The sequence below is a fragment of the Ammospiza nelsoni genome, chromosome 1, assembly GCF_027579445.1.
Source record: "Ammospiza nelsoni isolate bAmmNel1 chromosome 1, bAmmNel1.pri, whole genome shotgun sequence".
NCBI lineage: Eukaryota > Metazoa > Chordata > Aves > Passeriformes > Passerellidae > Ammospiza > Ammospiza nelsoni.
Window position 1 is genome coordinate 66,555,232 of NC_080633.1, and position 16,061 is coordinate 66,571,292.

At 41.3% G+C, this 16,061-nt stretch overlaps 1 protein-coding gene and 1 long non-coding RNA gene across 2 annotated transcripts in view; one reads left to right on the forward strand and one right to left on the reverse strand.

Moving 5' to 3' along the window:
• Positions 1 to 16,061, forward strand: part of ELOVL2 (ELOVL fatty acid elongase 2) — a 51,461-nt gene that overhangs the window by 30,322 nt on the left and 5,078 nt on the right. Inside the window, exons 4-6 of the mRNA XM_059481993.1 lie at positions 12,211 to 12,288; positions 12,849 to 13,020; positions 15,071 to 15,195. Of these exons, the coding sequence (XP_059337976.1) occupies positions 12,211 to 12,288; positions 12,849 to 13,020; positions 15,071 to 15,195 (375 nt within the window). The remainder of the gene's footprint in view (positions 1 to 12,210; positions 12,289 to 12,848; positions 13,021 to 15,070; positions 15,196 to 16,061) is intronic.
• On the reverse strand, positions 12,606 to 14,752 carry LOC132079406 (uncharacterized). The gene is made up of 2 exons (XR_009419404.1): positions 14,699 to 14,752; positions 12,606 to 13,145 (listed from the first exon to the last, which is right to left on the reverse strand). It is a non-coding gene; the product is annotated as an uncharacterized LOC132079406 (long non-coding RNA).

Sequence of the window (16,061 nt, forward strand, 5' to 3'; positions counted from 1 at the left end):
AAACGTGCCTATACCTTGTCCTTCAGCACCTGTGAAAATGCCTTAGATTGGGTTTTATTTGTATGACTGACTGTGGAATGATTTTTCCAGGCCCATGCTTAAACATGAATAGATTTATAGATGAGAGCAAGTACTGATTTATTTATGGCATTGGCAATTTGCTGTTATTTTTCTGCTGTGTGGCTAAGAAGCTTTCCTCATACAGTCAGACAGTAAAAGACAGATGTTAAAAACTTAGCACTTCATCCAAAAGCAAGGGCTGTGGGGCTTGGAGGCTGAATATGGTTGCATAGATTATTTCCCAAGTACTTATCAGAAAGGAACATGCTCATATAATTCAGGATCCATTTAGAATCAGAAGAGAGTTTTGAGTGCATCTGAGGATTTTGCAACAGCAGAGGATTCAAACAGTGCCCCTCAGGAGACAAGTGTGGTTTTACTTCTGCAGAGGGAAACAGAAGCCAAAAATCACTATTTGGATATTATTTGGGAGCTGCCCATTCTCAGCCTTTTGATAACTGTGATACTTTTAATATTAAGGTGTTAATATATATTACTTGAAGCCCTTAAAAACAAAAACTAGAAGACAAAACCCACAAAACCTTTTTTGTTAGTTTTTCTTTTTTTTTTTTTTTTTGCCAAAGGAGTGACCCTGGGCATGAGAAGTCCTGGCTGAAGAGTGTTCTTGATTTCATGTGTTTGATTTCAGTGCCAGCACGTGCCTGACACTGCTGTGTTACCTGCACAGCCTCACAGCATTTCTCTCAGCCACAGTTTCCACCTTATTCTGTTGGTTGGACAAAAAACTTTTTAGAAGCCAAACAGGACACCCAAAGACTTCAAGTTTTAAATTAATTTGAGCTAAACAGCAAGTGGCTGGCCTGATCAAATGGCAGAGGAGCAGTTCAAGTTTGTGCCTTTGTGCCTTGCAAAGGACTGACTGTGTTACGCAGAGCTTTGTCCTGGTCAATGCTCCAGCTTCAGAGGCTGCTGTGGGTGCCTGGGAGTGCAGGATAAGGTTTGGAGCAAAGGAGAAACCAGCACAATTGCTGGAAGGTTTGATGACTCCACAGTGATTGTCCTCCAGAATATAAATTAGTACTTTGATGTTTAAATCCCCATTTTGCTGGAAGGTATGCAGATAACTGGCTGCAGTAGCAGGACTCAGCAAAAAGGATTAACTGAATAGAATACTGCTGCCCCCTTCCAGTCTGATTTGGCCTGCCACAAGTAAATACATGGAAGAACAAAGACAATTTTAGCAGGTCTCATTTGCATGAATTAAGCAAATTTCATTTTAGCCACCTTCGCATCCTGGTAGGAACTGTATTTATCCACCTCCTGTTCAGCTCCCTTACTGCTCCATCCTTCCTGAGGCTAGCTTTGCTACAGACAGTTGCTGAGTTGTGTTTGTTCTCAGATTAGTCCCTTGAAACCTTGATTCTGAGGCTGGAGGCTGCTGATTTTCACCTCCCAGATGGCAGCTGGGCATGGCTGGCAGTGCCAGCTCACAGCTCCACATTCTGCAGATTTGGGAGCCCAGGGAACATGATAGCTGATCTGCACTGCCAGCTGTTGTAATGCAGGTTTCTCTCTCAGCTTTGGACTGTCGGCTAGGCTGGTTTTACACTGTACAAAACATGCTTCCATTTTACTGGCTCTGTATTTTCTCTCAGTCTACTTCCCTGGCTCCCATCACAGCTTCTCCTGTGAAGGAGCAGAATGGAAGTTAATACTTGCAGTATTGTACTGCCTGAGGTAGCCTGCACATTCCTGCTGAAGAAAAACAGGCAAATGGGAGAGCAGAAATCATCTTCGTTACCAAATAAAGTCATGGCGATTCAATATTTCAAAATGTCTCATTTCCAAAGCTTCTCTCTATGCCCCTTATTCTCTCAGTCTTTTGTGGACACTAAGCTCATTAAGGCAAGAGTTACCTATATTTAGCACATTCTGCACAGTGGTTCCTTATGTAAACACAGCTGATCCTTCCAGTGGCTGTGATCCGGGATCAATTCCTGGTCAGACACATCCACAACAATTGTTTTATTGCTCCATCCTCTCACTGCATCTAAATCCCTCTGGTCTCTGTACTGGGGAACAATCACAAAATAAGAAGCTCTACAATAGAGATAAAACACATTCCCCCCACTCACCCACACCTCACCAAAAGAAACCCCCATAACCAACAATCTTTCTTTGTTTTGTTTATAAGGTGCCACACAGCATTTCTTGCAATAGCTCCAGAATGTAGGGGTTGCTTCTTAGACATTCAAAAGAAAAAAAAATCTCATTCACAAGAAAGGGTGTGTCTCCAAATACAGGCTTTCCCACATGATGTATTTAATGAGAAACATGGTAAACCTGCTGGTGGGGGTGCCTGTGCTTCAATTCCAGATCTCCTCACCCTCATCTCCTGACTAGTTATAGCTGGCACTTCATGACAGTTGAGCTGTGCAACTTCAAGGCAAGAAGGCGAGTATTACAGCAAAGAGTCAGAACAAAAGGGCTGTTGTTAAATCTCCAAGGGCAGATTCCTCTTTTGAGCCAGAGCTCCACGCGCTGCACCGTGGGCATGAACTATCTGGGAGCCGATTTTATCTCTGAGCTTTGAGGTCAACCAATCTGCAAAGCACTTGGAGGAACAGCTCCAGGGCAGCTCTAAGATGTGCCATTAGCATAAGGCCAGATACCCCTAGGATCCCCCAGGGACAAGGTCTAAAGATAAATGGCTCTGCCCTCATCCTAATGAGATATCTCAAAATTTTTGAGTCAACAAAGAGTTAGGTGCCCCTGAAGGCCTCCCAGAAGGGCAGCTTGTTGGACCTTTGGACCTGTGAGTTAGGCAGATAGATTTTCCTGAAGTTGTCAAAGGTGCTTGCCTTCCCCTGCTGAATATTGTGAAGTTGGCTCTTGGGTTTGGAGCTCATTTTTTTTCAAGTACCTGAAGCTTAGACAAAGGTCCTGTGCTTAAACTGGGCAGGCTGCAGGTGGGCTGCTGAGGAGGCAAAAGACAATTCCTGCCATCCTTGCTGCTACCAAAGAAAGCCACATCAGAAGTTTGTTATTGTTGCGTACTTTTGTGTAAGCGCTCATAGACCCAGACTAACTACTGACCCAACAATTTCTAGAACATTGTCAAATGCTGTATAAGAAAAACCAGCCAGCACCTTTTTACTTAAGCAAAAATCAAAATATTTAACAATTTCCCTTAAGAAATATATGCCTTTTCTCTGCACAAATCTTTGCTTAAGATGCTAAAATTACCAGCTATGAGCAGTAAAGCAGCTTACTGTGAAAAAACATTACATCTGTGCATATTTTAAAATTGTTTCACATGCTTACAAGCCACACTTCAGGGGTGCAACCTGAGGCACCAGAGGCCAAACTGTCACAAGTTCAGTTATAAATTAAAACTGGAAACACGAGAGACTGGTGCTGATCTCTGAATTCTGAAATTACTCAAGTGAGGATACTCTCTCTCACTAATAGGAATAGACATAATCTCTGCCACAGTCCTAGGCTGCTTTCCCCAGCAGTATCACCTCTGCCCTATTTAAATCAAATCTCAGCTGGTCATCAAGGTCTCACCCAAGTCCTTGTGTTGATCAGGCACTGAGAAAACCAGGACACTTGGCACCATTTGGGTCAGATTAAAAAGGAGATCTAGAGATATGTGTCATTAGCAGAGGGGTGGCGTGATGTCTCAAGCTGCCTGTATCCCCAGGTAGCTTCTCAGACTTATTACAAATCCATGGGATTTGTAAGCAAGCAACCACACCCCTGTGGGGAAGCAGGACTTGCCTGTGAGGACCCCTCAGAGCAAAGGAAAAAGAGCAGAGCTCACAAGTATTGCCAACCTAGTGCATTAACCTTTCTGGAGGAGTTGGGAAAAAAAGTCTTCTACCTTGCAGGATTAAATAAAATAAAGAGCAGTAAGCCAAATGCACTTTAGCTGTTTCTAGGAGCTGAAAATTAATCCCACATTAAGTCCAGTTTCTGAATTCTAGCCACAACTTGCATATTCATAGACACCAATGTGGTGAGAGGATTCCCAGGAGTGCCAGAATGATCAGGGCCAATACTTTTAGCCCTGTACACTACAATTGAGGATCTATCTCAGATATTACTAGAAAGTGTAATGTCTGAATTAGACATAATGGGGCAAAACAAAAGGAATAAATCAAAAATAGAAGGAGCACTAAAACTCTGTTTTATTCATCACTATAATGACTCACATTAGAAGGATTTGCTTCCTATCTGTGCAAGTGTAGAAAAGATGGAGCTTGTGTAACACAAATTCCAAGTAAACCTTTAACAGCGCAGACGATGGGGAAAGGGGAAAAAGATCTTAATCAATTTGAACTGTCCTGGAATTTTACTGTAGAAATACAAATTCAACATAATCTTGCTTTTTGGTATTTGTTTTGTTTTGATTTTCTTTTGGGGTTTTGTGATAAATTATTGTTTACTCCTTCATTAAGTGTCCAGAAGTTAACAAATGTAAATTAAGTACAGAAATACAGAAAGATTCTAGATCCATCAGTGTTGGTGCTTGAGGTGAAGGCTTCCTTTGAAGCAATTATTTAATACTGAAAGACTATTTGTACCTTAGGGCAGAAAGAGAAAAAGAACAAAGTGAGAAACTAGAAGAGATCAGGTGCACTTTTCTATCATTTGAAGAAAAGGAGAAGAGGGAAAAAGAAAAACCTAGAGAGCAAAAGGTCACCAAGAGTGCATTGTAAAGCACTCTGTGAAATGTAAGGGCAAGAGCAAACTGATCTTTTGATCAAGCAAGAACTTTGTGTTTAATGGAGTTAAATTACCAGGTGTTCTTCTATCTTAATCAAATAATTTATTTGGAGAGCTGAAGAGCTGACTCTGCTTGTCCTTGCTTGCAGTTATTCCAGGTGGGCACATTGTCTTCACATCTCAGTTTTCATCCCCTGTGTTCTTGTCTTTCATACTGACCTTTCTGAGCTCTGCATTTCAGTAGAACGTTTAACCTGGTCATCAAAAAATGCAGTGCTCTGGATCTCTCGTGCACATTCAAACAGAATTCAGTAGAATCTTATGGGAAATCAAGAATAAAACTTCATATGATTAGGTTTTCCATACGTGCACAGCTTCTAATACCACCACTGGTACCACAAAATATGATAGGGGAGATATTCAGAGCAGATGTAATCAAAGACTCATGGAAAATAAGCCTAGACAGGATTTCTTTTAGCCTGTCCCACTATCCCAGACAACAGCAATACTCAAAGTAATTACTATTCATAAGTAATTTTGAAGTCATTAGTTCACTAATCCTTCTATCAGGCTCCCATTTACTTAAGGAATATTAAATAGAACTGGCTGGTAGTTTCTCAACAATATGGCTTTACATTTGAAAGAGTTTTTGTTGATAAAAAAATTCAAACAATTATCTCAACTTCACTTGGGAACAGGCTTGTATTTTTTGTCACCATGTTATGAACTCTCTGACCTAAAAGCAGGAAGAAAGCATAGGACCACATATTTCTTCCATCTGGAATAACCAGCATCCTTTTAGCTACAATGGTCCAGGTGGAGGAGATATCCAACTTGGGGTCCAGCGGTACGTTCTGCAGGTCAGGATAGCAAACTCCAGTTGGTGATTACAGAATTAACAGATCTTTTTGGGGGAGACACCATGCACACAATTTTTTGACCTCTAACCAGACCCATGGAGAGCTGGAGAGCCTCACCAAGCAGTAGCCCAAAGCACACTTTTCACAGTTCTGTCCCCATGGAAAAGATCTTGAATGCATCATAAAGAGGAACAATAAAATATTTCCCCCATGACAAATCTTGTGGGGTGTTTCCTATTCAGCACCTGGGTTTGTTTGGCACAACACCACCACTAAGTTTTTACATTTGGGGAAGCCATGGCACTAACCAAGTGGCACTCCCAGATCCCCTTTCATAGGGCTGCTCTCCAGCCATTCCTCCCCCAATTCATACTTAGAATTTAAAGGATTGTGTTATATGAACCTATCCAACCACTCTAAATCCATCCACAAAAACATACAAAAAGATTTAGCAACTCAAATTAAAGAAGACAATAAGTCATAGTTAAATGATTTATTCAAGAATGGAGCTTTACACCTTAGCTAAGGGAACTTTGTAAAATAGGTCTATATGTATTAAGTGTTTTAGGGGTGATATTAATAGTAATACCTTACCTACTTCAGTGTGTGCAACAAATAATAGACCAAACTATCAAAACAAGTTTTTATCATACAAGAGAGAGAAATCAGAAACAGATTCACAGCAAGTTCTCAAAGTCTTACAGAGACAGTACATAAAAGAATAGACGTAGAGGAAAGTTTTGAAGCGAGACTTTCAAACAATGAATCATAATTACTATCAAATATAACTTGTACCCTTTAAACTAATTAAACTTTTGCAACATTAAAACTGCTGTGTTGTAATATAGTAATGCTTAATACAAACAAAAAAGATGCTTTAAACAAGTAATAAACAGATATACTGCAGTAAAGCTCTATAAAACACAAAGTAGTTAATAAACAAAACAGTTACAAAAGTTTCTTTTTAGTTGAACTGAGAAGGGGACTTGTGGGAATCCTTAAAATCAGAGGGTTTTGGGAAAGCTGCCAAAGGCAGACCTCAGAGATATCAGAACTGCAATTAGAGCTAAGCAGTAGCCATAAGATTTGTCAGCAGAAAAGTTACATAAGAAGTAGAAAGTAAGGACATCCCAGCAGTCAGATCCAGCATTTGGATTTGTTACATTTCATCCCACTGATGAATGCCCAATGCTCCACTCCACCTCTCTGCAAGGACTCCCATCCCCCAAGAGAGTCAGCAGCACCTCCCTGTTTGATACCATCAGCAAACCTGCTAAGGGGGCATTCAATTCCTGCCTCCAGATCACTGAGAGGTATTTGCACAGCACTGGCCCTAGAACCAATCCTGAGGAACACCCCTGGTGACTGCTCACCAGCCAGATGTAGCCCAGTGCTGCTGCCTCACCCTCTGTCTTCCTTGTGCCCTGGGACAAGGGGGAATATCTTATTGCTTCCAGGCATTTCCTCTCTGAGGAAGTCCAACCATGCACAGAGATTTTTCTATAGCTCAAAAGAGCATGGAGAACATGCAGTCAGTAGAAATGGCAATATCCATTTAGAAAATCACATCACTTTCCTTTCTAGCCTATGGGGAACAGATGAAAAACAAGCTACAGCTGTGAGATTTTTCAATTTGAGAGCTTAAAATGAGAAGAGCACAGGCCCCTGGGTCAGGCTGTCAGAGCTTACTCAGTGAGGTGAGAGGATTACATTATCTTTTGGTACCTGCTGCCCAACCCTGAAACCTCTGACAAAGGAGCCAGCTTTCAATTCTGAACACTCTGATTCCCTATTTACAAAAATAAGGCAGGAGTTGGACTATAGTGCCAAAACAACTCATGTGAATTCTTTTGCTGTTTGTACTTGAGTAGATGAATAAAAGTAATTAGTGTGAAAACAGGAATCTGTTAAGAACAACATTAAGAGAAACAGCAAAAGATGAAAACTCTACTAATTAATAGAATGTTGCTACCTAGTAGAAATTTTTCACAAGTCAGCAGTTTGCTCTTTACGTGATCTGTTTTTCCAAATAGCTTCAAACAATACTTGTTTTAATACTATTTTCAGAATAGGCCACCAAGAATGCAAAGAATCCAAAGAATTGTTTGTTACAGGGAGAAAATTTGTGTTTCAAAAGATAGAGGGGATTCTCCTCTCTTTGATAGTTCCTGCACTTGCATCATCTCTGAGAGACTGATACACCATCAGCTCTACAGAGTTGTGACTGCTCAGCATACAAAAGGGAATGTGACTGAAACAGTACAAGTAATGTATGGGTTTGGTATCAGAAAAAAAGAGACCTTGTACCAAAATGCCTTGTATCAAGACTGGCTTCTGTTCCTGATACGCATCTGGCTCATTTGGCACCATGGAGTGGACTGCTTACCTTCCACAGCCAACAGGAAAGTCATGGCCTAGGATTACCAGGATCCCACAGGAACCCATAAAAATTACTCGCTGCTTTCCAAATTTCCACGCTTTCCTTTTTTTTTTTTCCTAATAAGGAAGTTAGCCAGAAATCTTGAAAATTATCTTGCAAAGCAGAGGAGTCAAAACTCAAAGTGAATTATTTTCTTCAAAGGAGACACAGCGGTATGTTAGGTGCCTACAACAGAGGATAGAAATGTTGAGCTACAGAAAAGCTGATGTGAAAGACTGAGATTAAAATAAGTAAAAAAAAAAAAACTCCTGCCTAAGCTACTGCCTTTTGAAATGCAGACACAAACCAGAGGAAACTCTTCTGCCAAGTAAAATGACTTTAATAAGCAAACAGAATAGTCTGAAAAATCTGGCATTTTTAAAATCATGGAAGAATTAACAAAAGAAATTAAATAAAACCATGCAGTCTGATAGAGTGGTATTCTGACATCAAAGCTTACTCTCCATTTGCATGCTGACCATTTGTAAGAAGTTGCTGATTACCTAATCACCAAATTAAAAAATTGTGACATTGAAAAGAGATATTTATGTTGAAAAGATATATTTTTATGAGCCTCTAAGGGTTTTTTCATCTCATTTTCAAACATGGAACCTTTGAATGAAATACTTGAAAAAAATAAAAGCAAAACCTTGAGATACTACTTATTACAGCAACCTGAAAAGGTCTCCATGGTGAGAGAAGGACGAGAATCTTGTTTGATGATCAGAAGGCTAGATTTATTGATATATGATATATAATACATTATAACTATGCTAATAGGAATAAAGAGAGACGTTGCAGAGGCTTGCTAAGCTAAGAATAGAATAGAATCGAAAGAATCCCAAAAACAAGGGAATTCTCTGTCCCTGTGTTCCAGAGAGCTTGCCCTGTGATTGGCTCTTAATTGTACACATGGAACATGAACCAATCACAGGTGCATCCTATTGCATTTCACAGCAGCCGATAACAATTGTTTACATTCTTCTTCTGGGGCCCTTGCTTCCCAGAAGACGGACAAATCTGAAAGAAAGGATTTCTATGAAAAATTGTCTGCGACAACTACTGAACTCCTGTTCAGCACTGGCAGGAAAGCTTCATAAAATATGTCAAGTTGGAAGACTCATTAAGAGTCTTCCATCACCCCATCAGGATGATTGACTCCAACTCCTGGCCCTGCACATGACACCCCAGCAGTCACACCACATGCCTGAGAGCATTGTCCAAACGCTTCCTGAGCTCTGTTGGGCCTGGTGCTGTAACAACTCCCTGGGGAGCCTCTTCCAGTGCCCAGCCACCCTCTGGGTGAGAACGTTTTTACTGATATTCAACTTAAACTCCTCCTGATGCAGCTTCATGTTGCTCCCTTGGGTCCTGTCACTGGTCACCAGAGGGAAGAGACCAGTGCCTGCCCCTCCTCTTCCCCTCATGAGAAAGTTGTAACTGCAGTGAGGTCTCCCCTCAGTCTCCTCCAGTCTGAACAGACCAAGTGACCTCAGTCTCTCCTTGTAAGGCTTGCCCCCAAGGCCCTTCACCATCTTTGTTACCCTCCTTTGGATGCTTTCTAACAGCTTGATATCTTTGTCATATTGTGCCTCCCAGAACTGTCCCCAGCACTGGAGGTGAGGCTGCTCCAGCTCAGAGCAGAGCAGGGCAATCCCCTCCCTTGCCTGCCTGGCCATGCTGTGCCTGATGCCCCCCAGGACAGGGCTGGCCCTCCTGGCTGCCAGGGCACTGCTGGCTCATGTTCAGCTTGCCACTGACCAGGAGCCCCAGGTCCCTTTCCATGGGGCTGCTTTCCAGCCTCTCATTCCAGTCTGTCTGTATATCCAGGGCTGCCCTATCCCCAGTGCAGAACTCTGGTTTTTTATCCCAGGGACCATTCCATCTGTTACCCTCCTAGGCTTGTGATGTAATTTAGTTTACTAATCTGCACAGTGTCAGGAAGATTTGAAGCCTGCATAAGCATTAGGTCTATTTTTTCCTTCAACTTTTGTTTTTCTTTCTGTTCCTCCTGTAGCTGTCTCTGGAGCTGTTCTATTTTAAAGGACAGTAGTAACTCAGTTGCTTTCCTTCTCCATTTTCAGTCCTTGTTTGTCTTTAATATTATCTTTTCTGTAGTGGCAGGCAGCTTCTGGAAAGATATCTAACACTTTGCAAATGATCACTTTCTTCTTCCTAGCCCTTATATAGCCCCTAGCAACTCAGAGATGTTCCTCCACAGCTTTCCAATCACACCAGTTATCCTGAGCCCATTTGTCTGAGAACTTAGGACTTGGACATCTTCCATGCTTTTGTGAGTAGTCAGTGATACTGCTTGCAAACCTACTGACTACACCAATTTTTGGTGAATGCCTGTTTTAAGGTCACTTAAATCGCTGGCAAAGGTACCGTCAAAAATAGGTTTAATATAGAAGTGAAAGTGCAACAGAGTTCTTTGGCAAGGTTCACTCTACTACTTACCAGATGGTTTAAAAAAGCAAACAAAAAACCAACATCAATTAGTCCAGACCAAAAATATCCCCAAGGTATCTCCATGGAAGACTGCAGCTCCTGACATGTGGTGAGACACCACCTTCCTTCCTCAGGGCTTTACCCAGGACCTGCTGGACAATCAACTGGCCCTCACTCCTCACCTTTAATGCACAAGGAAACAACATGCAAAAGATTTTTCCAAAATCAATCCACTGTAATAATTCACAGATTGGAAGAGTTGTAAAATAGACTGATCAAAATAATGAAAATTGCACATTTTCCAGCAAATTGTGAACCAACATTTTAACTACTATAGCACAAAATTTTGAGGCCAAGTTTCTTCAGCAAAGCACAAAAATGTAAAGGAATATGTTTGTTTCAATTGTTACATATAATTTATCTATAAAACACTCATTAGCTATATACTGTCCTCTCTCTCTACAATTTCTATGGGTTGTTTTGGCCACCAAAAACATCTAAGTTCATATTACAGGGACAATGACAGAGTGTGAATTCAGAAGAAAAATAGTAAAAGACTGTAGTTCTCCAGGTTTCATGCATTTTAATGTGAATTTAAAATAAGCATTCTAGGCTACTTTCTAATCCTCCGGATATTATCAATAATAATTTTTTAATGTATTTACTCTAGGAATTAATTTATTTTGATCATTGAGGATGTCTCTGCTTCACTTTTATATAGACTGTCACAGATTCAACACAGAACAGCTCTTTTCATTGTGAACTAGAGGGAAAAGTTCTGTGCTGACACACATCATTCCTGTGAATGTAGCTCCAGAGCTGGCAGTGACCCACTTCTCTCAGCATCTTGCAGTTCTGCTTACAGCATAGCACTTGGATGCATTTCTCCCACCTTCACTCTCTGCAGTGTCTGCAGAGGGTGAGAAAGACTCCAGAACATGAGTTGCTCAGTTTGTCCCCAAACCCACTTTGCACTTATTTGAGAATAAGCAAGACCTTTTAAAAATCAAGGGATTCTACATGGCATTTATAAGCAAGAGATGATGCTCTCTCTTCCACAACAGCTGCTGAGTGCTTTAGGTGGCTGTTGCCACTATAAAAATAGTCCATATTGGAGACTACCATATGGTTTTCTAGAAACCTGCTCCATCCCAGTGCTGCACTCTGATATTTCATTGCTCTGCTTCCCCGTGTGACATGTGCAGAATCTAAGAAATTGCTTGTGTGCTATTTCACCCCTCCACTCAGCACCGTGCCTGCTCTCCTTCACTTCCTCCAACATTTAACAGTGGAGGATAGAGACAGGTATGGCATTAGGAAATGTTTCTCCCATTGCACTACTCTGCATTTGCATCCGTTTGCTTCCCTGGCAAACGGAATTTTTCTCAAGGACAGCTTTGCACAAGTAGCTGTGTGCAAAGGACTGCTTCAGGACAAAGATACATTATTCCAACATTTTCTTTGGAGCAAGGATTAGCATTAAATAATGAGAGATTTTAATGGATGCCTTGAAGGCGCTAAAGCCAGAGAAAGAAGAAATGCATCACTTCATCTCTCCAGCTTAACTGATGCCTTTCCCCTTTCACAGTACAAGATATTACCAACTTGTCTGGTTCAACAGCATCAGTTCATGGAAGGAGTGGGTACCCACCAATGAGGACAGAACAACGCAAGGGGAAAAACCATTCCATCTGTTCATAAATGTAATTCCTCTGTTTTCTATTGCAGCTCATCCTTGCCACGTGGGAAGGCGGCTACAACCTGCAGTGCCAGAACCTCCACAGCGCAGGGGAGGCTGATATCCGGGTGAGAGACAAAAGCAGCTCAGCCCTCCGCATCCTGTCTGTTTAAACCGTCTCTAACTGTCCTAGGCCATATCCTGAGCTCTGATAAAATATCTCTACTCTAGAGAAGGATAGATTTCATTGTACAGAGTATCAAATTTAGATTTTTTTTCTTCAAAAGAAGAATCTGGCAGCAAAATCTGTTTAGGGTCAAGGAAATGGTAGCACCCTTAAAAAAACTGAACAAATGACTCCAAAACGAAGCAAAACCCCACCCACAAGACTGCACCTTTGGAAAAAAAAAACCCAACAAAACAATTAGAAAACCCTTCCTCAAAGTTTCTATTTCTTAAATTATATTTTTATAATTATCTATACAATTTCTTAAAAGATGTGTTTTTTTACAAAACTGCTTCATTGAAAAGCAAAATAAAACTCAAGACAGAGCTTGTGCTTCTCCTTTTCTAGCATATTAATGCCTTCTGAGAAGTTGCATGCCTAGGGAGTGAAGAAGTACAGTAATATTTAAGCAATTACATGGACAGATATTGATCTCCTGCTCCTTTGTTCTTGCTTGTACAGGTAGCCAAGGTGCTGTGGTGGTATTATTTTTCCAAAGTAATTGAATTCATGGACACTATCTTCTTTGTGCTGAGAAAGAAAAGCAGCCAGATCACCTTCCTTCACGTGTATCACCATGCCACTATGTTTAACATTTGGTGGTGTGTTCTGAACTGGATACCTTGTGGGCAGAGTAAGTCTTTGCTTCATCACCTGGGGTCTAAGTCAGCTGCAGCTGGGGAGGAATCACATCACCATGCAATGGAATTGTGTCACTGTGCAACATGAGGGCACCTTTAGGGTTCAGTTGCTGACCACCTGCAGAACACAGGAAAATGAAAAGCATTGTTGAAAGTGCAGGCCAAAAATACCTGAGTGTTAGGCCTTCGACTTTTCACTTAGCTGCCACAAACTCATGTATTTACTTCTCTTCAAACCACTTTTAAGCATCACACACAGATGAGTACTACTGAGTAGCACAGAGGAGCCAGCACACACAAGACACTTCAAAAGTAGATGCAGGAAGAAGTCATGGCCCTGGTAGAGCCTTTATCAATCACAACTAATTAAATCACCAGCCCTTTTACAGGCTCAACTCTTGTATACATCAATCTCTGCTTTAGCAAGATACGTTACTTAGTCACTAATTAAAATATCAGTTTGGGTTTATTCTGTTTCATATGAAAATACATCCTCAGAAGGTTATAGTAGCTGTCATCATCTTCCCTGTTAGGAAGGGATCTATGATGCCACAGGCTGGTCACTTGGCATTTTATAAGAAGTCCAAACAGCAGAGAACTACTTCAGCTGTCTCACAACAGGCACGCTTTTCCAGGGCTTCACACAGCTAGAGGCTTCCTGTGGAACTGCTTCCAAAGTTGAGAGAAAACCCAGTTTTCTTGCAACCTATTAGAGTGAGTTACCTCAGCCTGTTGTAACATTTGTAAAGAAACTTGTTGCGGGTCTTTTTCAGAGCTAAAATCAGAATTCACATTTGTTGTCACTTACTGTGGACAGCACAAAATCAAAGTAAATCAGTGTTAGAGCTAGAAGCAGGGATCAGAGATTTCATAGCGATTAGGAACTATTTCTAGAGGTGTAAACAAATCAGTGGGGGTTTGTGCTTTGTAATGTGTGGTCCCCACACTTTACACTAGCACTGCACTACTGTAATTAAACCAGCAGCTAAGTAATTAATCAGTGGCAAAATCAGAACAACTGGTGAGTCCCTCTTGTAGTTGTAGCACTGCCATCAAACTCACAAGCACACAGCAGAGTAGTGCTGCTGCTTCTCCACAGTCTGCAAAGTACAGAGGATAATTAATTTCCTCTAGAACGAGTATTCACTAAATGTAACTAATAAGAGCAGCAAGGTATTACCAGGGATGAAATTCTATAAATGTGCATCTAGCAGAAGAGCCAGTGAAGAAAACAAGAGTGGTGATCAAACACAGTCACAAAAGGCTGGTTTTATTCAGAGTAAAGCCCCTGCTACTGCATCAGAGAGCAGGAGTACAGGTGTCTCCCAGGGTCCTAAGCTACCTACCAGAAGCAAAGTCATCAGCAGCATTGTTTAAAGCTTACAGGAATAATGAAAAGACTCAGCAAGAAGAGCTTTAGGAGAGGGGAAAAATAGCATGTAAACTACATAATAGGAAAAAGTGGAAGAGAAGATAAATACCAGATAAAAACACAAAATTCAGCATAAGAACAACCCTCTAGGAAGTACCATTTGGTTTTTCAGTTGTCCCTAGGAGAGCACCTCTACACATCAGGAATGTCTTTAGCAAGAAATAAGCATGAAAGGAATATGTTGTCATCTTATTGCAGGGATTCCATACTGTTGTCTCCTTATCACAAGAGTTTCATACCTTCTTGGTGTTTCTCGTGGGTATCTCCTCAGAGCACTGACTCTTTCTCCTTCACAAAGGAGCCAACTGACTCCAGCTCTCTCCCCAACCAGCCATCCCACTCTTTTATAGCACTCTTCTCATTGGTTACAGCTGTGACCTGTTAAAGTCAGGCCTGTTCCTAATCTTTGATAATTGGCCCAGCTGCAACTCCTTAGGGGTAAGATTACTTTTTACTCTGCACTACCTTTATTTGCTTATATTCTGTCCCCCCTACACGAACACTTACATTTGCAAGAGATTCAATATAGAAACAATACAACAAGCAGTAATATCCTCTCTCACTTTTTAGCAGTTGATACTTAATTATTTTTTCCCTAATGGATTTTATAGGCTTCTTTGGACCCACTTTGAATAGCTTTATCCACGTGCTTATGTATTCTTACTATGGACTGTCAGTCATCCCTTCCATGCGCAAGTATCTCTGGTGGAAGAAATACCTCACTCAGGCACAACTGGTATGTATCTGTTTTAATCTCATTTTTAAGTACCAGAAATCCTTCAAAATGTGAGAGAGGATGAAATGAACTATAGGTAAACATTGTCATTTACACAATTAAGCCAGTTAGAATTGAAGTATAACTAAACTATCATACAGCATAAGTCACTAGTGCAGCTTAATAAATTTAATGAAGGAAATTATGTTCAGACGTGTTATCTGTAGATAACAAACAGTAGAAACTCTTTAGTCCACAAAATTCTGTTCATTTTGAACCATTGCATAGGAAATCACTGCTCTTTAATTGTGGAAAAAACTGATTTAAAAGTCACAAAAAATGTCTGACGGAGCCAGGTCCAAGACAGACATCCCCTGCTGGTCAAAGCTGAGCCCATCAGCAAAGCTGGGAGCCCCTCCATGACATTGTATTTATTTAAGGGTGAAAAACATAGCACAGCAGCTGAGAGAGAAGACAGGAAATGTGAGAAGGCCTCTAAGTACCCAGGTCAGAACAGAAGGAGGGAATTAGCACCAAAAACTCCCCTGCAGCAGCGGTGAAGATGCTGGTGAAGCTGTTCCCCTGCAGCCCACGGAGGACCTCATGCTGCAGTAATGACATGTCTGTCCTGAAGGAAGATACAGCCAGTGGGGAAATAGGCTCACGTGGACCCATGGAGAGAGGAGCCCACCCTGGAGCAGATTTGCTGGTAAAATCTGTGACCCCATGGGGGCCACATAGGAAATGCCTGTTCCTGAAGCCTGGACCCTGTGGAAGGGACCCATGCTGGGGCAACTTGCGGAGAACTGCAGCTCATGGGAAATACCCACATTGGAACTCTCTCCCATGGGAGGGATCCCACAATGAAGCAGGGAAAGAGTGTGAGG